General features: G+C 52.1%; 1 protein-coding gene and 1 gene segment (V, D, J or C); one reads left to right on the forward strand and one right to left on the reverse strand.

The window, feature by feature from the left end:
* Positions 1–1745: 1745 nt before the first annotated feature.
* On the reverse strand, positions 1746–14455 carry LOC100969771 (ral-GDS-related protein). 4 transcript variants are annotated; one of them, XM_055105465.2, is made up of 13 exons: positions 13159–14455; positions 12560–12721; positions 10517–10689; positions 8934–9127; positions 8465–8793; positions 7482–7697; positions 7007–7110; positions 6438–6507; positions 4763–4837; positions 4206–4280; positions 3590–3613; positions 3116–3237; positions 1746–2606 (listed from the first exon to the last, which is right to left on the reverse strand). In XM_055105465.2, the coding sequence occupies exons 1-13, from the start codon at positions 13297–13299 to the stop codon at positions 2567–2569; spliced, it is 1725 nt and encodes a 574-aa protein (XP_054961440.2). In that variant the 5' UTR covers positions 13300–14455; the 3' UTR covers positions 1746–2566. The 4 variants fall into 4 exon arrangements, with proteins under 4 accessions (XP_054961440.2, XP_063459149.1, XP_024782890.4 ...); XM_063603079.1 differs by having other exon boundaries at positions 1746–2895; XM_024927122.4 differs by lacking the exons at positions 10517–10689; positions 12560–12721; positions 13159–14455 and adding exons at positions 2805–2895; positions 9253–9431.
* The window catches only part of LOC117978456 (immunoglobulin lambda variable 6-57-like), a 38756-nt gene continuing 22468 nt past the window's right edge, over positions 6155–22442 (forward strand). The window contains exons 1-4 of the V gene segment in view: positions 6155–6284; positions 11107–11231; positions 14468–14626; positions 17604–17746.

Below are 22442 nucleotides of genomic sequence, written 5' to 3' on the forward strand. Positions count from 1 at the left end.
TTCCACTCATCCATGTGGAAGCAGGTCCCTAGAGTTTGAGTGAAATTTCAAATCAGAGAATGTGATGCATCCAATGTAGTTTGGATTTCTCAGAATTGCTTTGGAAATGCAGGGCATTTCCTGGTGTCACATGAACTCCAGCATTGTTTATTTCTGTGTCCTTAAAACCAATTTGCTCTGTGGTAAAGGTATACAGTTAAAGAGTAGAGTGGGACATTTTGATCATGCATATATACCTTGTGTAATGATGAAAGCAAGGCATTGACTGTCTCTGTTACCTTGTGTAGTTATTATTTATTAGTTCTCTGTGGTTGCAATATGCAGAATCCTTCTTTTCAGCCTTTTTTGGAAAATATGGTAGGATACTGTTAACTCTAGACACCCTACTGTGGAGTGGAACAGCTGAATTTATTCCTGTCATCTGAGTGTACCATTGTATCCATTTCCAGTTCCTGCCCGGACTCCCCAACCCCCCGCCTCTCTTCACCACTGGGGAACTTTCTAGTTCTAGGAGATAAAATCGTTTAGAGAGAAAGTTGATCTCATTCTCACATGCATGAAATCATGCTGTTTGTCTTTCTCTGCCTGACTCATTTTGTTGAAGGTCATGTCCTCCAGGTTTCTGCACGTTGCTGCAGATGACATGATTTCATGAATTTCTACAGCCGAAGAGGATTCCACCGTGTGCTGCAGTTTCTTTATCCCTTTATCTGTGCATGAACAGGTAGGTGGATTGGATACCTTTGCTATTGTGAGTAGTGCTTCAGTCACCATAGGAAGGCCGATATCTCTTCAACATAACAGATTCCATGCGCTTTCTGTGTATAACCAGTGGTGGGATTGATAGGTGAACGGGTAGTTGTAATGTAAAATGTTTAAGGCACCTTCAACTGCTTCGCTTCATGTGTCTAGTAATGTACCTTCCCACCAATAATTTATAAAAGTGTCTTTTTCTGCGTTTCTATGTTGGCCATTGCCTGTGAACGTATGGGTTTTTTGTTGTTTTTGGTAAGTTTCATTGTAATTAGAGTGAGAGGTATCTGAGTCTGGTTTGCACTTAGGCATTTGTGTGAGGATTAGTGAAGTTGAGCAGCTTCTCTTTGACCTGTCAGTCAATTTCGTGTTTTCTCTTCAGATGTGCCTGTTCAGGTTCTTTGCCCAGTTTTAGCTTGGGTATTAGGTTTTGTTCATTTTTCCAGTTAAGAGTAGTGTTAGTTTCTTGTACATGTTAGATAACAACCCCTTTCACAGATGATTCTGCTGAACTTTCTTTCAATCTGTAGGATGCCTTCTTTAATGGTTCATTGTTTCTCTTCCCCATGCGGAAGCTCTAAAATGATGTTTAGTCCTATGTGTTTGTATTCACGTTTTTGTTTTCCATCCAAAAAGAACAAAAAATAAGAAAAAGTATTGCCAAATCAATTGCATGGTCAAAGGGTTTCTTGCCATAGATAATTTTTGGTTTTCTTTTCTTTCTTTTTTGCAAACTGCGTGCATAGATACAAGTTTTGCCGAAATAGAAACTCCCGCTTTTCTTATAGGAGCTTTGCGGCTCCAGGATTGGATTTAGGTGTCTATTTTGTGTTGATTTGGGGGTATTACATGTTTCAGACCCTGAAATGTTGATTTCTTTGGCTTGTTTTTGTCTGATATCCCACAATGGGGGTTGTGTTCAAATTAAGCTGTGGGACATCCTTTAGATACTGGGTTCAAACAGTTCTGACCTTCCTTGATGTTCATTTAGGGGAGCGGTGTCAGAAGGTCTGGGAAGATCCACAGTGGAAAAAGTTTATCTGTATTTCGTGGAGACTGATGGCCAGCTCCCTTCTGCCCAGGACTTCTGGAGAAGGCCAGCCCTACCACTTGCTTAAATACCTCCCATCTCCAGCCCTTCAGTAAATATTTAAGTGATTTGTTAAATATTTAAACCTTAAGAAAGTTGAGTAACCCAGTGGAACTTGAATTTAACTAGAATTTAAGTTTGAGAGTAGCTGGTCAGTAGACCAAATGTGACATACTATGGGTGACATAGATTGGGTGACATACTATGGCTTTTAAGGGGTTTTGTTTTGTTCTGTTTGTTTTCTTAAACAGAGTTAACAATAATTTGAATAAAGAAGGAAAACATTAAATGCTTGGCATGTGTAATGTGAACGCTATTCCATGACTTGTTCAGCCATAGCCTCAATTTGACATGCTAGGCTATGAATCCTAAAGACTGGTATATGGTTACCGCACAGGAGTTACTTTTCTCATTCCAACAACTACAGAACATTTTGAATAGCTTTTTAAAATTTTATTTTAACGAAAGTTAAGAAAAAACCCTTACTTATCCACTAAAGAAAATAAACATAAAATGGTCTCCCGCGTGACTCGCAAAAGTCCCATGGCCTGATCCTGGCCAGCAGGAACAGTTGGTGATGAGGATCCAGGGCAAGATGCAGCTGAGCTGCCAGCCTCCTAGATGTGGTTCCCTGGTGTCTACGGTCTGGGTGAGGGATGGTGCAGAGCCGGTGTTCTGGCCAGCATCCCGGTGGGTTCCCAGCCACTGCAGGATGTTGCCGGCCTACGGGTTTTCGGGCTCCAGCTGGCAGGACAGCTTGTAGCTGCAGGACAGAGAAGGAGCTGTGAGGCCACCATGAGCCACACATCAGGTCCCCTGTCAGTGCCTGCCCAGCTGGAATCCTGGGTCCCCAGTGGTCCCCATGCAACAGGGCTTGATGCTGGCCGTGGAGTCATGGCCATAGGCTCTCTGCAGCTGGCCACGGGAGAGCCTCCTCTAGGCCAGGTGGGATGGCTCACACCTGTAACATCAGTACTTTGGGAGGCTGAGGTGGGTGGATTGCTTGAGGCCAGGAGTTTGAGACCATCCTGGACATCATCGTGAAACCCCATCTGTACCAGAACAACAACAGCAGAACAACCGGACATGGTGGTGTACAGCAGTAGTCCCAGCTGCTTGGGAGGCTGAGGAAGGGCTTGAGCCCAGAAGGCAGACATTGCAGTGAACAGAGATGGTGACACTGCAGTGCAGCCTGGGCGACAGAGCCAGACCGTGTTAAAAAAAAAAATGGAGAGCCTTCTCCCACCCTCAGCCCATGGGCTAGGCCCTCACCTCTCTTTGTCACTGAGCTGCTCCATTCTTGTGAAATAGGTGACAAATTTCTCAAGAGGCCGAAGCCTGTAATTCATGGCAGCCACTTGGAGCAGCTGCATTTCCTGCAGAACTCGGACCTCCTAGAGACAGAGGACAGGAGGCTGACAGGGCCTGGGTGGAAGTTGCTGCGGGGGCCTTTGGCAGGCAGGGAGAAGGGGCTGGTCCCTGGGGCAGTTTTCTGAAGGGGTCCCATGCAGCGCCCCCAGCCTGTTCTCAGAGTTGGATATAAACAGCCCCTCCTGCAGGAATTGGTCTTTGATTCCAGTGCTTTTCCTATTTTCTCCACTGGGATAGGTCCCCTCCTCCTGTGTGTGTCAAACACTTCCAGTAAGCCTAAGATGTAGAGGATGGAGCCGGGGAGTGTCCTGCCCAGGGTGGACTGTGACGTCCACATCCCCACCCTCATCCAACGTGAGTGCCCCAGCTGCTCACCTTGCTCCTCTTGTTGGTGTTGCCCTGGAAGGCAGACAGAGTCCATCAGAAAGGCCCCTGGCCCACAACCAGCCCCACCCCACCCCTTCCCATGCTGCACTACTGCCAGGGCCACCAGGGTCAGGGGATGTGCACATGACAGGACTTGGACCTGCCTCAGGCTCCGGGCTCTAGAGCAGGGGGAATGGGAGCTGAGGCCCAGGGACCTTCTGCCCCAACCCTCTGTGATGACAGACAGGGAAACTGAGGTCTCTCATAGAAAGAAAGCGCTCAGTGACCTTGGAACTGCCTGCCCTTGGAGAGGCTCAATTTCACCCTCCTATTACGGGACTACCCTAGGGAGAAGCTGAGCCCAGTTCAGCCCACACCTCAGCAGCTTTGCAGTCAGGCAGCTCTGCAGCTTCACCACTCAGGAATAGGGCCTGGTGGCTGCCATGGAGCCTCCATCACTCAGAGGTGATGAGATGGGCCTGACACCCCCACCCACAGGAGCAGCTGTGAGGCTCTTAGGAGAGGAGGTTTGCCAAGGGCTGAGATCTAAAGGCTCGGTCCAGGACCCTCTCCTCCCAAGCTTCAGGATCTCAGTTCCCAAGCACCCTGCCCCAGGCTCACTCACATCCAGGTCGTCCGGGATGGCCGAATCCAGCCTCTGTAACTCAGTCAGAAAATCCCCCAGGAAGGGGACCACACCCTGTGCCAAGGAGGGGTGGGGAGGTGGGAGGGGTAGTGGTGATGAGTATTGGCCCTCAGGTGCCTGCCCAAGGTCCTGTCCCATGAAATCCCATCAGCCCCTGTCTCCCAGAGCCCCCTCCTCAGGTCTCCCGGTTGGAGCAGCCAAAGACCCTCAGCTGCCTTTCCCAGTTCTCTGCCTCCTCTATCCCAGCTGACCTCCAAGTCTAGCAAGCACTCCTTGTTAACCTCTATGGTGGGATTTTAACAAGTCACAAAGGCCTGTGGTCCCAGCTTTACCCTTCCCCACATCTAGTCTGAGTCCAGCTTTCCCAGACCCTTCCTCTGGTCGCTCAGATGGAGGTTTTCCAGGCCCAGTGGCCACAGGAGGACAGGGCTGGGGAGGAAGCCCCCGCTGTCTTGATATGGAGGCCTCCAGCTGGCGGGGAAGGGAGCCCTGTCCTCTGATCCCCTGCGGCCCGTCCATGCCACAGGCTCACTCACCTTCTTCTGCCTCCGCAGCCTCATCTGGGCTCTCTGGGGGTTCCTCTCCTGGGTGGCCACCTTAAAGCTCCCCGCCTGCCAGGTGTCAGTGACAAAGACAGTGAGGCTCTCCTCCTCTCCCCCAGTTACACCCCAGCCACCCCGCACTTGGATCCCCAGGGAGTGGTGGGAGCCACCTGGCACCGTGCTCATACCACTGGCCCAGATCCACACTCCCTGTGTGTGTCACCCAGTCTTGCAGCCGGGCCTCCCTGAGACTGTTTCCCCTTCTGTAAAGAGTGATGCAAACCACAGCTACCTCACAGGGCCTCTGAGGGCTCAGTTTCCTGTAGCTGTTGCCATTGTTCTCACCGTCATCCCTCTGAGGAAGAACCAGGCACGAGCACCCTCAAATTGCTTTCTTTTCTTGAACTTCATTTCTACCCTGTGAGGCCTGCACTACAGGCTCAGCATCCCTTCATTTTCCAGATGAGGAAACAGAGGCCCAGAGCGGGCAGTGGCTCCCCAGGGCCCCAAAAGAGAGGACGCCTCCTTCTGCTCCTGGAGGCTCCGTCTCGGCTGCCTTCAGCCCACATCCCAGCACCACCACCCATCAGGGTCGTGTTCTCTGGAGTCTTTGAGTGTCTAGGTCTCCAGCCACATACAGTCGTGATGGGAAAGGGACAGGGCATTTTAGGAGACCTGGTTAAGTGGCACCTGCCTATCCCAGCCCCACTGGAATCTCTGCCACGCAAACTGGGTTTGAGCCATGCCAAAGGCTTCGCCTCGCCAATGATCCCCCAGGGGAGTTCCGTGCACGGAACTCTCTCTTTCTCCACTGAGGAAGTAGCCTCCTGATGCGCCATCTCTGACTGCGATGGCAGGGTTTTCCAGAGTCCTGGGTGGGGTGACATGTTGCCTTCTCATTTGCATGGACGATTCTGAGATCTGGTCAGGGAGGATCCCCTAGCAATGTATGAATCCCCCAGATACTTGTCATGAGCATGCGTCGCTGCTAACCGGTGAGAATCCTCTGACATGACCGTTTCTGGGTGTCTGCAAAGGGCAGAGTGGGGAGTCCCAGCAAACAGCTACGTCTGTCCCCAGTATGCCCATTGGTACCCAAAGCTGGGCAGTTACTGGACTCCCTGCCACATGAGCTTCCTCTGTTGTTGTTCCCCCTCTCCCCCAGTGCAGGCCAAGGCCCCCTGCCCATGGAGGTGTGCTGCAGACAGCAGCAGCAGCAGCAGCAGCAGCAGCAGCAGCAGCAGCAGCAGAGGCCTGGCTTCCTGAGGAATTGCTGGCCGGTTTGAGGAGGGAAGGAAGTCCCACCTACCATGATCACCCTCCAGCCTGGAGGAAGCTCCATGCCAGCAGCATGGACCAGCATGGGAGCCAGAGCCCTGCTAATGCTGCAGCTCATCACCCCTGCTCAGCAGCCCAGCAGCCCAGCAGCCATTGCCACATCCCATTTCCAGGGCCTCCTGCCCCCATGCCCCCACGTGCCCATGGACCGACACACCACTCTTCCTGTTGGCCCAAGGTAGGCATGGAGGGAATTTTTCAAGTCCACTTTTAGTAGGTAAGTCAAAACCAAACAAAATAACCACTCCACACCTGGTCCAATGCCCTTCCCAACTCACTCTTTTCTCTGACCCTGAAACACTTGTCCTGCATCTCCCAGACTCCACTGTACCTTGATCAGCAGGTCCCTCTTCACTGCAGTGTCTTTTTTGCAGAGTTCTTTTAGCTCTTTCATGCTTTTGCTATGGGCAGAGGAAAGAAAGAAGGGGAAATTTGGGAATCGGGGGAGATTTGTGAGTTCCAGTCCCTTTTGTTTGAAAACCCCGTGAATCCCAGCTTACTGGGTGAGAGTTTTCAGTGGAGTCCTCTGATCACAGGGGCTCCAGAGGACCAGGGTGGGACCTCTCATGCTCCTCCCCTGGGCCCCATCTCCACTTCACATGAGCCACTGCGTGTTTACAGTTAGCTTTCAGTTGGACACAGAGTTCCACTGCTGGGTACAAACACCTGAAAGCCTCCAGTTGGCTCCAGTCTGTTCCTGATGGTGAAAAAACCTTAGTCCTGAGTTGGAAATCCTTGCCTAGGAGTCCAGGGCAGCTTAGTGACCACAGCCACCGGCCCATCCCTGCCTCCAGTGTCCCTGGACTCCAAGAACCTTTCAGAGTCATTGAGGGCACATGGGGGGAGACCTGTGAGTCCCTAGGTCAACCCTGATGCTGCCATGGAGAGAGCCCTCCTCACCTGGACACTCCTGCCCACGTCTTGTGTAGCTGACCTATTGGGTTGCTGCGCAGAGCAGAGACGATGACGTGCACCGAGGAGAAGTTGTTGAGGCTTAGGCACTCCTGGAGAGGGAAGAGTGAGCTGTGCGGTTCAGAGTAGAGCCCGGGCCACTTCAGCCTCAGCCCCCTCTGCTGAGATCTCCCCTCCTGGATGAAGCAGAGGCCTGGGGAGCCTCAGGAGGGCAGACCTGGGGCCGAGTGGATGTCACTCCTCTAGGAGGATTTTAGTTCAACCCAAGGAAGACCCCAGGTCGGAAGTGAGCAGCCACCACTGGGCCGTGGGAGTCAAGGTGAGTGAAGCTCTGGCAAGAAGAGCCTAGGGGATGTGCAGGGTCCAGGCCAGAGATACAGATGCCGATCCTGAAAGCCGATGGAGGAGAAGAGGAAGTTCCCCATTTTTAAAGAGGGAATCCCCAGGCCCAACCATAGCTTACCCTGGCCACCTTGATCCAGTGCTCCACCACCCTGGCCCTGTCCCGGGCACTCATGCTGTGGTCCCCGAGGCAGGAGGTGGTGATGCAGTTGGTGAGCCTGTTGAAGTGTGCGATGGTGGCACGAACTGTGGGTGCCATGTGCTCATTCCCCTTCGGATGTCGTTGGCCCCAGATGCAGCCCAAGCATTCGTAGAGCACCACCTTCTTGAACAGCTCCTTTGGGGGAGGAGGAGAGTGTCACGGACACAGCACACTGCAGCTCAGAGTCACCCACAGTCCCAGGCAGGGACTGAGCTCACAGTCATCCACGGTCTCTGGCAGGAACCAAGCTGGAGCTCAGAAAGCTTTAAAATGGGCTCCAGACTTGTGGGAGTCCCTGGGTTTGGTTTTCTGCCCCCGAGGGACCTGAATGCATCATGGCCCAGAACCCAACAAGGGTGGGAAGAGAGAGTGACATTTTCTCCCAGGCCATCCACACTCCAAGAACTAGAAGGTGGCTCAGGCCTGCCCATCCTGAGGCCTGGTCTTCCTCCCATCCCAATCAGCCCTCTACTACTCCTCTCCGTACCGGTGCACTTTCCTTGTGGCAGCTGCAACTATGGGCTCTGTTTGGGTGTCTGCCATAGAATCCAGTATGCATCAGGTACCTAATAAGTGCTGAGGGTAGTGAGGCTCCTGAGCAGCTGGGTGAGTGACCCATGGCCCTGCCTGCGCCACAGTGAGCACCTGCCCTGCCCTGCTTTCTGTCCATCCCCTGTCACTCAGTCTGCACAGTCACTCTGTGCAGCTGGCGCTGGTGATGTCCCATCTCTGCTGTCCACATGCAGACAGGGAAGGCTTGTGGGTGAGGAAACTCATCCAGATCCCACGGTTGGTAAGAAGTGGGGCTGAAATTGGACCCAGGGCATTGGCTGCTCCTCAGGGAGAGGCTGGTCTGAGACAGCTGGTGCCAGAGACACAGCCTGCAAAGCTCAGCTGCTCACCGCATCCATGAGGGTCAGCTGCTCTGCCAGCAGCCTGGGAGGGAAGGTCGTCATGTCAGGCAGCTCCTCACTAGGTTGGTTCTTTACAGACCCGCGACAGGGACAGGAGGACTCTGGGGCTGACTGTGGCTCCAGCACTGTCCCTGGAGGGGGCCCTTCCCCTGGTGCTGGTGCTGGTGCTGGCCCTGGTGCTGAATGTAGATACCCCGGCGCACCCAGGGCTGCACGTGACTCTGGCTCCAGAGCAGGCCCCAGGTCCGCCAGCAGTGGTGGTGCTGGCTCCAGGGCCGGCATTGTTAATGCGTGTTGCCCAGGACGTGGAGCAGGATCTGGAAAAGGAGAAAAGGTCACCACACCAGTCATTTTTCACTGGGTTTTCCAAGCACAGAAATGACCGGGTGGAATTTAAGGGAATTGTAGCCCCAAAACACCACCCCCGGAAAGTCTTGCAGACTGCAAGCCCCCTCACCATCTGGCTTGGCCTCGTTGGGCTCCGGAAGCACCAACTGGCCTAGGACAATTTCCTGATGGTCCTCCAAGCCCAGTCCAGGCCAGGCAAAGTTCTTGAAGGCCAGCTTTATCCAGAAAGATGACTGTTGCAGGGACTGATAGCAACCTGAAGAGTTTTCAGCTGGCCAGGTGAACAAAATGGAGGTGGTGGTGCTGGTGATGGAGTGGACAGCTGAGTCAGAGGCCTGGTCTTCTCCCACACAACCCTACAGGGCACCCTTGCATGGTTCTGGGTCCCTGGCCTCTGGCTGCCTGTGCAGAGGACAGCTCCACCCTACTCCAAGCCATCAGTACTGTCCTGGAAGGGGCAGACCTGCCCATGCAGCAGGGCTGTACAGACCCCCATAAGCCCTGGCGTCCCACTGACGTTCTCTTCCCAAAGGCCCTGGAGCACAGCACTGTACACCTGGGCACTCAAGACTGCAGCTGCAGGCAGATTTGTGAGCAGCTTCCTCATCAAAGCTCCAGATCTGGGTCCCCTGGTCCTGGGGTTAGGAGGGAAGGGGCAGATGTCGGCGGGGGAGGAGGACAGGGAGAGCTGGGAAGCCACGGTGCTGAGGGGGATGGGTCTACTCAGTGGCCAGCTGTGACCCCAGCCTCCCCTCTGCTTTGCAGGGGACCTAAGTCTCCATTTACAGAACTCACTATTTGCCTCTTGTGGGGGAAGTCCCCAGATGTCAGCCTTCTCGTGGGAATTATAAGAAGTATGAGCCCCAGGGCTCCTTTAGTCTCTCCCCAGCCAGAGTCCACATATTTTCCCCCATGTTTTGTGGGTGAAAAGGCCCTTCAGAACCCTAAATCCACCCGGTTTATATTTGTTGCTGGGCTGCGTCATTCTAGTCAGAGTCTGGGAGGATGCCACCATACGTAGAGGAGGCCATGAGGGTCTCACCTGTAACATTCTGTAGATGTGACTTGTTTATTCTGTCTACTGTGAGTGCCTGACTCTGAGTAGAATCAAGGCCGGGGGATGTCATCTGCTTTGTTTATGAAATGATGCCAAGCCCCAAGAAGAGCGATGCACAAATGAGGTGTTTTGAATGTATGTGTTGAATGAGTGAACCCCAACCTTTGGAGAACCCCAGTGAGCCTCTCCAGATGTCTGAGTGGGCCTGTGGCTCCTTTTTCAGCACCAAGGGACCCCTCTTCTGTCTGTGTCAAGGAGAAAGACCAGCCAGAAGGAATCTCAGACATCCTTTACCAGTGCCATCGCAGACTTGGTTTCTATGTGTTTTTCCAAACAGTGAGTGATATAGGCCATTGAGGCAGAATGCTGAGAGCTGCTTCAAGTGAGGGGGAAGAGAAAAGTAACAAACATGAATCACAGCACCCCCAGCAGATTTTCCAGAGTTTTAGGCTCTAGGGACCCCTTTGTTTGCTGTGTCTTAGATCATTGAGTCCCTACAAGAACCCTGTGAGGTTCGTCTTCTCACTACTCCCTGTTCCAGAGGAGCCAACCGAGGCCCCGAGAGGTGCATCTTCAAGACAGAGCCAGTAGGGGACAGAGGCACCTCTGTGTCTTGGAGGGGGATGGACACTCACCTTCTAACCAGTAGTTCCAAAAAGTGTGGCACAGTGATAAAGTCCCAGGAGGGGCCCAAGCAGGTGGCATAGGAGGAGATGGGTTTAGTTAGAAAGGCTGGAACCAGGGACTCCAACAGCTTCTCCCCAGTGCCGGGCTGGAAAGTTAGCATCCTGCAGATCTCATTTTCATACTAGGGGGACAAGGAGGGACATGGGAGTCAGTGGTAACACCATGGACCACCAGAGGATCGGGATCTGGAACTCACACCAAGAAGCACCAACCCTTCAGGGACTTGTGCATGTGGAGAACCTGGGTGCCCATGGTGAAAAGCGTTCTAGGCTTTCAGAGTAACATTGCATGTGAGGATGGAGAATGATAAAACGATTCCTGCCTTCAAGGCATTGTCCCGGTGTTTGTCAGCTGTGGGGCAACAGCACCCTCTGTGTCAGCAACCTGCATGAAGAGCATCATCCCTCCAAGTCCTCAAGGCCTGGGGAGGCCTCATCCCGTCCTCATTTCAGCAACAGCACACAGGACAATACGCTCTAGAAGAACTCTTTGACTTAAAGGTATATGATTGTTTTTGTTCCTTTAACATGAACGTGAGTCTGGAGAAACAGCTACGGCCATCCCAGCCCTGGCCAAGGGGAAAATGCCGGAAGACTCCAGGGTGGGAGGAAGCGCGTCCCAAGGCCCAGGATCTGCGAGGCGACTCGGGGAAAACGCAGGCAGGTATTGAACCCGTGAAAGGTTACGCAAATGTATGTTTGAAAGTGGAAATGAAACAAGGATTTTCTCTGCCACACAGACAGCAGGTTGGCAAAAAGTTAAAAGCATGTTAGTATTCAGGGGAGGCTGCGTTCAGAGAAGCAGCTACCTTCAGAGGCTGCTGGTGACCGTGTGACCAGCTGGAGCCCTTTTGGAAAGTCAGCTAGCTAGAGCTGTTGAAAGTTGATATCTGCATATCCTTTCACCCAGATATCCCTTTCCTGGGTGTCTGTCTGCTGCAGGGGATTTGTTTATTTTATGGGTTGAATTGTGTCCCCTTCCCCAAATGTAACTGTTTCTATTCTCCACCCCAGAGACTCAGAATGTGACTGTGTCTGGACACAGAGTACTCCAAGAGGTAATTCAGGTGAAGTGAGTTCATTAGGGTGGCCCCTAATTTAATATGCCTGGGGTTCTTACAAGGAGAGGGGGTCAGCGCACAGAGAAGTTCAAGAGAAGACCCTGTGCTGACTGAGATAGAAGTCCGCCATCTCCAAGGCAAGGAGAGAGGCCCAGAGAAACCACCCCAGGCTGACAGTTTGACGTTGGACTTCCAGTCTCCAGAATTGTGAGGAACCAGATTTCCGTGGTTAAGCCCTTCAGTCAGGGTGCCGTGTTATGGCAGCCCTGGCAAACTGCTCCAGCCTGTTAGGACACGCATAGGATTATGCTCCTTGTAGAAAGGCTGCCTCAAAAGGGAATTTTATCATGACAGGCTCCACCAGCACTGAGAGGCTGACCCGCTGTGGAAAATGGCCTCCCTTAAGGAATGTTACAATGACATGCGAGGGTACAACTCCTGCCTGATGGGGCTGCAGGGATGAGTTCTGTGAGATGACACTTTAAAGACTAATGCATAGAGTCGCTTCACCTTCTTTTGTTGTAATCAATGCACCCCCCCCCCCACCCCCACCCCTTGTTTGTGCAAAAGTGTTGGATTTTAAGTCCTGGAGGAGGTCTGGCAGGGCAGTGGAGCTGCCTGTTGCTGGAGCTCCACTTAGGGTGGGGAGTTAAAATGATAACAGTGTGAGTATTTTTCTGCAATGTTACCATTGTACTCAATTCTTAAAGCAACATGCCGAGATACTCCTGGCATAGCCTGAAGTGAAAACAGAAGGATTTTCTCTGGTCTTCCTCTGATAGGTGAAAGGGACTTTGCCTGTAACCAAGTTGCCACTGGGGACTAATGGCAGCCAGATTCCTTTGGGAGAGGACAGTGGGTCACTCAAGTGGGAACGCCCTAGGATGGAGCTTAGGGAGTCCCCATATTCGTGTCTGAGTCCTGGGCCCACCTTGGTTTTCACAAGTCCTGTCTGTGGAGACCCTTCTGTGCCCAATCTCACCGCAGACCGGCACTGGACGTGGTTGGTGGTGTGGTGCACGTGCCCTTCTTTGAAGAATATGGAGAAATTGAATCCATCCAACAGCTCTTGTTTGGTCTGTTGTGCGGAGCTCTGCAAAGAGAGTGCCGAGATCCAGGCCAAGAGGTGTCAGTGGCTTGTCTGGCTGACCCCACAGTGGGACACCCCCATTAGAACTCATCCCTGGCACCCCCTTCCCCAACAGGATTTGGCACATAGGAGCGTCTGCATAGACCTCCAGCCAGAGAAGCCTGAGGTCTCCGGCAGATGACAGCTTGAGGACTTGGGATTCAGATGTGAGCAGACAAACTGTGTCCTTGACACTCACCTTCCCATCCTGCCAGGCACGGCCTGGGCTGTGAACCTGACATACCTACCAGGCTCCAAACACCTGACAACCTACCTGCTCCTATCCAGGGAGGGCCCCTCATCTCCTGTTTCCCCCAAACAAATGGGGAGGGGCTTGGGGCTGCCCTGATGGGCACAGCTGAGGCCTAGCCTGGACGGGCCTGCCCTGGGCCCTGTGTTACCTGTGGGTGCCTTCTGGCAAAGGGCCAGAGGCGTCGAGGGCGAGGGTTGAACCAAGGTTTATATTCTCGGGAAAGACTCTCATTTTGGCCTCTTCTGCGACGAGGAGGTCGGCAGCATATCGGGACACAGCAGGAGAACATGTTGTTCTCTCGAGCGTCGCCTACGAAGTGAGCTGGAAATGGGGCTGTCTCTAGAATGTGGGTGCCTAGTTACCAGAATTGTAAGTTCTGTTGGGGGTCTGTCGGCAAGGAAGTGAGGTCACATCTTGTAGGTTCCATCCTGTAAGCTCCTCCTTTCCATAAGTCCTACTCAAAGGCCCCTCTGGGCTTCTGACCGCTCACCCTCCCCCGTCAACTCCTTACGTATTCACCATTATGAAAAAGTGTGCCCCTTCAGCACCTTGGGAAGACCTGGATATAACCAGGGTCCCAGGTTTGAGGAGACAGTGCTGGGTCAAACAGCCTTTATCTTAGCAGTTGTGAGACCCTAGAGAACTCCTTTGGTGTTTTGGGGTCTCCCCAGCATGCACAATGGGGGTTATGCTAGCATCTCTTTCCTAGGGAACTCATGAGGTATGTTTGAGATAAATATTTAAAAACTCATGGTGTGGTGTTCCCTGTGGATATTGCACACACTTAGAAATGGAACAAATACAAGAAGGGGTGAGAGGTAACGTGGAATGCAACTCCAGTGGGCCTGGGGTCCACAGTGTGATCTCGGGAAAAGACACTTTTGCTCTGGGCCTCGTCTTTCATGCTGCGCCAGTAGAAGCTGAGATTAAATGAAGTTCAGACATCCTCCCCCTATGACATTGCACCTTCCAGTGCCTTCCCATTTTATTTAGACCCAGACCCTGTGCCTCATCTCAGCCTAGGGTGGGCAGCGTCCACAGAGACAGCACTGAGGCGTTAGTGACTCCCTTCTGAATGGTGGAATATGACACAGATGATGGAATAGCACTTCTGGGCTAGTTCAGGCTGTTACAGCAAAGAAAGAGCCGTAACGGCCTGGGGAGCTCATCAAAAACAGAACTGTATTTCTCCCTGTTCTGGAGGCTGGAAGTTGGATATCAGAGTAGCAGCGTGGTCGGGCTTAGTGGTGACACTGCCGCCCCATTCATTGAGCTTTTACAGGTGCTGTCCTTTCCTTGGAGGACACCTCAAGTTTAGGAGCATGGGTAGACCTCCATTCAAAGCCCAGCTCCCCCTTGTAGCTTGGTGATCGTGAGGAAGTCATAGAACATCCCTGTGCCTGTTTTCTCCTCTGAGAAATGGCGTTAGTGAGAATTGTTTCCCTTTTTAATCACAGAAAATAAAGCACGCGAAGAAGTTAACTCGGTGCCATTGGGCAGAGGGTGAGAGGCCAGCAAACCGGAGAGATCAGCTTGCCCACATCAGTGGCGAGGAGTGCGGAGAGTGGGTGAGGCTGGGGCAGGAAGCAGGCCAGCCTGCCAGAGCCCAGGAACAGGTGAAGGGCAAGAGTGAGCTCCTCACCCTGAATTCTCAGGGTTCACAGGCATGCAGGGGCTGTGGGGAGTACAATCATCAGGGCTGCTCTCGTTCCCCTGGTTCCCTCCATATCTGACGTGGTCCCAGGGCCCCTCTCCCTGTGTTTCCTCTCTGCCCTACTTTCTTTCTGGCTGCCCTTCCAGGACTCATTTTTGGCCCTGGTAAGGTGGAGTCTTGAGGTAACTATAGGCCTATTGATAACTCCTCTGATGTTCAACCTGCCATTTGTTGAGACCTCTGAGCTTAGTCAGAAATCTGCTCCTGCTGGGACCTGAGACCTGAGAGAGGGCTGGAGGGAGCTGACAGTGCAATGGCAGTTTTCCCTGGGGCAGCCACTCCAGGGTCTATTGGCAGGTATCTGCCAAACTGGAGCTTTCTTTTGGGTGTCTGGTGTTCTGAGGTGTGATTTTCCCTCTGAAGATAGGCTGAGCCCCAGGTGGGTGCCTTAGCCTCAGAAATGGGTCGCCCTGAGCTGGGAGCTGTGCTCTACCCTCAGTGTCCTAGGACACCTCACACCTGGCCCTGCCCATTCTGGCTTCCGAAGCCCACAGAGAGGGTCTGTAGAAATTGCTAGATACGAAAAGACTACAAATAAGTCATAGGAAGTGTATTTACATAACGCAGTGGTTTTCAGCCATTACTATATGTTTACTTCAGCAAAGGCGAAATTTAAGAATGTTAATACCCTGTGTCACCCTGCAGAGATTTGGATTTATTTGATGGGGCAGGAGACAGGCATCTTTGGTTTTGTTTTGTTTCGTTTGTTTCTTTTTTGAAAGCGGGACTTTGCAGTGTTGCCCAGGCTATAGCGCAGTGGCACCATCATGGGCACTGCACCCTTGATCTCCCAGGCTCAAGGAATCCTCCCTTCTCTGCCTCTCAAGTAGCTGGGACTATGGGCATGCACCACCATGCCATGCTAATTTTTGTGTTTTTTGTAGAGGTGGGGTCTCACTGTTCCACCCAGGCTGGTCTTAAAAGTCCTAGCCTCAAGCTGTCCTCCTGCCTCAGCCTCCCACAATGCTGAGTTGACAGATGTGAGCCACCATGTCTGGCCTGTTTCTTTGAAGAGCTCCCTTAGTGTTTCTAATGGGCATCCAAGCAAAGAAGATTTTGCTGGCAGAAGGCTCGTGGAACCCTACTGAGGCCGCATCTTCTTCACAGCCAGCAGATCATTCCCTGAAGTGTCTGCTTGGCAGTGCACAGGCTATTTATATCCTGGGCTTTGGGGAGCTGTTGGGTTTGGGGACTGGCTGGCACATGAGTATTGGCTCTGGGATCTGTCACAGCCTGGTCCTGTGGAACACCCAGTCTAGGATCCTCCTTCCCAGACCACCATCCTGCCTCTCACTGCCCCTATGGCAGGAGACCCAAGCCATGACCCCATGGTCAAAGGCATCCATGTACGGGACCGAAGTTGAGTGACTCATGTGGGGAGGGGCGGGGCACAGCTGCTTGCTGGAAGGGTGTTGGGAAGTATTGGTCCATCAGCTGTCATGTCCACCTTTTCCTGCTGAATCGCAGCGATCCTCAGTGGTCTGAGAAGCGTGTGGCACCTGGGTTCTTGGCTGGCTGAGCTGGTGCTTTTGCAGCCTCTTTGGGGCTCTTGTATGTGAGGTCTCACCTGAGTTGCTTCAGGAAACCTTTGACCCTCAGGCTACCTCCTGCTTAAGAGCAGAGCCTTTGTGTGGAGATCTGGCTGGCCTCTCTAGCATCCAGCCTGTCCTGTCCTGTTATGTCTCGGTTTGAGGTTGTGCGGAGGGGTCTCTTCCCATAGAGGAGGCAAGGCCAGTCGTGTGGGTCAGAGTGAAGCATGGCGATCCCAGCTGGCTGTGCCCGGCCTTTGACTGGAGGAGTCTGAGAATGACCAAGCCTGGGGAACTGCCCTTCCTGGGAAACAGCATGTCTCCTCCCCTATTGTGGAGTTTCTGGATGTGATCCAGAGTGTGCTGGGCCTCTGTAGCATGTGCTGGGTGTAGCTGTGTGATTCAGGGTGGGAGGTGCAGGGGATCATCTGCTCTGAGCCAGATAAGGCCTGGACAGGACTGGGGGGCAGCCCTCGAAGCCAGGTCTGATGGGAGAGTAGTCATGGGTAGGGAGGGGACAGGGTCACCAGGGCTGTGTGTCACCTGTTCTTGCTGCTTTGTCTGCCCTGGGAGTGAGAACAGAGGTGGGCTGCTGTGGACCCACTTTGGCTTCCTGCAAGCAGGTGTTCATGTGGGGAGCAAGGCAGGTGGGTGGGGGACAAAGCTGGTTTCTGAGGTGTTGAGTGGTTCTTTGTATGTCATTGTCCTTTTTCTCTCTGCCTTCCCCAACAGCTCTGCTGTAGCAGCCCACTGACCAAGTAGGTCACTCAGAGCATCCTGGTCCTACACATAAGCGTTAAGGCCCCTGAAGGGCCAGAGAAGGCTTAGGAGTTTCTCAAGAGTGAGCCCAGGGTGGGAGGGGACCAGAGTCACTGAGAACAGCCCGTTTGAAAAGTCAGGCAGAGGGATCCTGAGCCCTGAATATGCCTGCCTGGCCTGCGGTAACCATGCCAGCAGGGTCAGGGCATTTGGCCAATTGCTGTCTTGGTGGAGGCAGGAACGTCTTGCTTCCCCAACCCCTGTCTTTTTGTCTCCAGTATCCTTGGAGCAGCTGCAGGGTGGGTAGTGGGGTGTCTCTCCCAGCTGCTTGAAGAGATGAGCCTCCACCCGGCTGCCTCTGCCAGGGGAAAAGAGTAATGACTGCAGCAGGGAGAAAAGCGAGCCCAGCCCCTTTTAGAATCAACCCTGCTGCTCCGATTCTAATTTTCGGTTCAGATTTTGCAGGCATGAGTGTGGGTCCCTGAGTACCTGCCCTTTGAATTCTTTTGGTGAGGACTGAGCATTCCCCCAGGAGCTTCTCATCGAACCCCAAAAACACGGCCCCCAATCCACCACCTCATCCCTTCCCAGGACCTGCTGAAGCTCACACCCGTGGACCACCCAGACTGCCTGCCGCTACAGGATGCCCTCCGCATCTCCCAGGACTTCTTTCTGGCATCAGTGTGGACATTGACCCCGCTGGACTGCAGTCACAGTGGACTCCCAAGGGGCAGGTGAGCTCATGGCCGCAGCAAGGCCTCACGCTCAGGTTGAGGAGCCCAGAGTGGACCAGATCCCCAGTCCCTTCTCTGATGGCACAGGCATCTCTCTGTGCCCCTTGTCTCTGCAACCCTGATTCCCCATTCCCAGCCAAGGAGAGGTCTTCGATCCCTGGTCATGCTGATTTGATTCCCTGTGGCATTGTGGGCCCTAGGCTGAGAGCTTTAAGCCCAGTCTCTCAATAATCCTAAGAATCCAGTGAGCCAGAAGAGGGCACAGGACCAGAGAGTCTCTCCAGGTATGCCACACAGTCTTTGAGCTGTGTCAGAGCTGGATTGTTTACCTGGGGCTGGCTGTCTGGAGGCCCCAGGCATTGTCCCCCACACCAGGGAAGTTGGCCTGTGGGTAACTCATTCTTGAATGCAGACACCTGCCTATGCCATCAGGGTGACCCAGGAGGGTGAGGGAGCAGGACATCTCAGCCACTTTAGATTGACTTGCATGAGCAAGAGCCAGGAAGGGAGCCCCACAGAGGGAAAGGCTGGTATTAGAGGTGGCCAAGGCCATCCAGGTTGCTGGAACATTCCACATGGGCTCCTGGATGTCAAACAGCAGTTTCCCTGGGGGCCCTTCTTGGTGGAAGGGTGGGGGTTAGTCCAGTGAGGGGAAACAACACTCAGCATGAGAGGCACAATTAACCCCTGTGGGTCGGCAGCCTGGCCCAGATCAAAGGCTTCCTGATCGATAGAGGTTGTTATGTGGCCCTGAGGAGTGAAGACTGCCTGGGTTCATGCTGCTTTGTTAACATTTGTGAGTGAGGGGCAGGTCTGGAGAGTGTCTGATGGCGCATAAGGAGCTGTTTCTGTGCAGTTGTTGGTTCTGGTTTGCAAAACCATGGGATATCACTAGTTTGTTTGACTCTGGGGATATCTGAAAAATCTCTGGAAGACTTAGAGTAGCATCGGTTGTAGGTCATCTTAACTGTACGGTTTCAATGCACGCACCTACATCTCGCAGTGTACGCAGGTCACACGGTGTGTCATAGAGACAGGAAGGACTGGGACAGATGGTTGCAGCCCCGTGGAAGCCCCCCTGACTCTGAGGGTGGCTGAGGGGAAACTCTGGAAATCCTCATGGAGTAGAAACCATCCAGAGCCCAGGTGAGAGGTGGCTGCAGGTCCCCCCAGGACACTTCTGCAGCCTCGACCGAAGGCAGCCCGGGGTCTCCCATCCCCTGGGTATATTTGTTAAAAATGTGTCCATCATATATGAATTTGGGTTTGGTATTTGGTTCCCTCGTTGTGTCTTGTTCTGTATTTTTGTGTTAATGTCAATACCGTATTGTTTGGACCACTATAGCTCTTCTATGTCATTTGTAATCAGGGAGCATAATACATCCATGTACTTTGTATTTCCCAGTGGTGAGATTGCTAGATGACATAGTAATTGTATTTTTAGTTTGAGGAGGAACTGCCAACTATTGCTCATAGTGTGTACACCCATTTACATTCCCACCAGTAGTGTCTAAGAGTTTCCCTCTCTGTAAATTTACACTTGTGATTGCCTTTTAAAAATTCTGTTTTTGCTTTTGGCAACATTCATTTTATGTGGATGGGGACACTGTCTTAGTGTGATTTGATTTAAATTTTTGTGATGATTAGTGATGTGGGCAAGCTTTTTTTTTTTACCTGTTCATTTCCTGCCTTCTTTTCAGAAATGTCTATCAGTTCTTTGCCCAAGTTTTGTTGGATTAGTTGGTTTTGTGTATTTTCCTACTTTATGTTAGTTTCTGGTATATGTCAGATGAACACCTTCAGCTCCATGATTCCTTATACTTACCGCCTCACAGCATCCTGTGCTCATTCTGTCTCTTCTGCTCAATGACCACTGCCTGTGTCCCATTCTTCTCCCTCCCCAGGGCAGGGCCCAGACCTCCTGCCTCCCATGGAAACCTGGCCCAATGCGGGGCCAGCCACATGGCACAGTGTCCAGGGCCTTTCTGAGTGGTGGACAGGCCAGTTGGCATGGAAAATGGCGTCTGGGGTTTCTGAGTTGACTGTTGAATGCAGACTCAACCCACTCAAAACCAGTCACCACCACTGCCACCCAAGCAAGCCACCTGGGAGCCTGGAAATTGCTCTGCCCACCTCTTGCCATGGGCACAGACACATACCATAGGGAGGACTGCCAACAGACCCAGCCCACCTGCCCCTGGTCCCCAAGGATGACATTCAGGGGCCTGGGGATCACCCCAGCCCACCAACCACAACCTGTGTCCATGCAGGCTCCCACAGGGCCTAAGGACAGGCTGACCCCTCCCAGAGAACCCCCACCCAAGTACCCAAGTACTTCACCCAGGGACCTGGGTATAGACCTGCCCTGCCCTCCACTTCTGGCATGTGCTTGCACCAGCAGGGGGCCTAACAATAGGCCAGACCACCTGATGCCAGCATCAGGTCCCATGCCATCGTGGGACCTGGGGATCACCCTGCTCTACCCATGAGCACCATCAGGGGCCCCGGGGCAGGTTCATCCCACCTGGCATATGTATGCGTGAACTAGAAATGTGTTTGCCTGCTGGGCATGGTGGCTCACGCCTGTGATCACAGCACTTTGGGAGGCCAAGGCGGGTGGATTACCTGAGGTCAGGAGTTTGAGACCAGCCTGGCCAACATGGTGAAAGTCTGTTTCTACTAAAAATACAAAAATTAGCCAGGCGTGCTGGCATATGCCTGTAGTCCCAGCTACTCTGGAGGCTGATGCAGGAGAATCGCTTGAACTCAGGAGGCGGAGGTTGCAGTGGGCCAAGCTTGCACCACTGCTCTTCAGCCTGGGGGATAGATTGAGACTCCATCTCAACAGCAAAAAAAAAAGTGAGAAAGAAAAATGTGTTTGCCGCTGTGATACTTTCAACAACTCAGAGACATGGGGAAGCAGTTGATACGACATAAAAAAAAGCCCGTGGCAGATCCCGCTGACAGATGTGATGGCAGTTCTGCTGCTATGAAAGCAGTCTTTCTTTGACATTAAGGTTTGTCACAGCTCTTGAAAATTTGGCAGTGAGGTTGAAGGTCTCTCAGAAATTCCATGGATCCTTGTATTGCGTATGCATGAATAAAGTTAGAAAACTTTTTTTATCTTTCTCTAGAAATGAATATGAACTTGGGCTAACTTTCTGAGTCAGTTCCCTTGGAAACCTGGAAAAGGTGGAATGTCATCTGTGTTGGGTTACCAGACTACAAATAAAAATGACCCAGAGTTGGTCATCATTATCTGAATTGGGAGAGCTATGAATGAATTGTAAAACAATGGGGGCATCTCGAGTTAGAGAAGAGTATTTGCAATTTTTGAAGTCTGCCATCAATTGGACTTTGCTATTGTTAGAAATGTTTTGAAGTCTGTGGTCAACTTTTTCGTGGCTGGCTTTGGAGAAAAAATCAAGAGTTAAACCATACTTTGGGTTTCCCTGAGCGCAGTGGTGTTTGTAACTAGGCATGTCCGTTGCTGGGACCCTTGAAAACTTTGACCATGGGACTGTTAAAAGAAATCTCAGTTTCTTTTTGGGACACAGGCTTCTAAGCTTGGTAGCCCTGTGCCCACCCATGTGACCTTGTTGCTTTGCACGTGAGGTGTCACTTAGGGAGCAGGATCCAGAGAATAGCTCCTGGCCTGAAGTGTGGACAGCCGTGAGGATTCCTGCTAAAGACACAGGCAGGATACATCTGCTGGCACACGGTGTTTCGTGTCTTGTATCCTTCTACGTGATACCAATGGCACTATTGGCTTCATGGGGACTATTTTAGTCGTGTGAATGTTAGATGTATAAGTGAGCTAAGGCCAACCGAGGGCACAGTGGTGTGTCAGTGTCACTAATCATCAGAGAAACACAAATCAAAACCACAATGAGATCTCACCCCAGTTAAAATAGGCCTTTGTCTAAAAGACAGGCAATAATGAACACTGGTGAGGACGTGGGGAAAGGGGAGCCCTCAAACTCTGTTGGTGGGAATGTAAACTCCCGACCTCAAATGATCCGCCGGACTCCTCAGCCTCCCAAAGTGCTGCTGAGATTACAGACGTGAGCCACCATGCCTGGCCACAAATGGTATCGTTTTATTTTATATGCGATGGTTCGTTTCAAGTATATTGAATACAGTTCTCTTCTGCCTGTTTGTGTTGTATCACAAAACTCATATTGAAGCTCTAAAACCAGAGCATTTGTAAGCCACTCCTGGATTTTGAATGGGGCATGGATGGACTCAACCTCTTTTAATTCCTCCAAAGAATCCCATGAGATTTTTAAAAAACTTTCACTTTAGATTCAAGGGGTACATGTGCAGGTTTGTTATGTGGGTATATTGTGCAGTGCTAAGGTTTGGGGTATGAATGATCCCCAGCACCCAGATAGGACCCAATATGTAGGTTTTCAGCACTTGCCCCTCTCCCTCTCAGCCCCCTGCGGTTGTCCCCAGTGTCTATTGTTCCATCTTGATGTCCATGTGTACCCAGTGCTTAGCTCCCACTTGAAGTGAGAACGTGATATATGGTGGCTCACGCCTGTAATCCCAGCACTTTGGGAAGCCGAGGCGGGTGGATCACAAAAAAAAAAAGATAAAATAAATAAAGGCTACAAATAAACAGTCAGATGAAGAGATAATATAAGGCAAAGACTGGAAGACTCCCAAGTACAGAAGTTTCTGTCCTAATGGA

This window comes from Pan paniscus, chromosome 23 (genome assembly GCF_029289425.2).
Source record: "Pan paniscus chromosome 23, NHGRI_mPanPan1-v2.0_pri, whole genome shotgun sequence".
In the NCBI taxonomy this organism is placed as follows: Eukaryota; Metazoa; Chordata; class Mammalia; order Primates; family Hominidae; genus Pan; species Pan paniscus.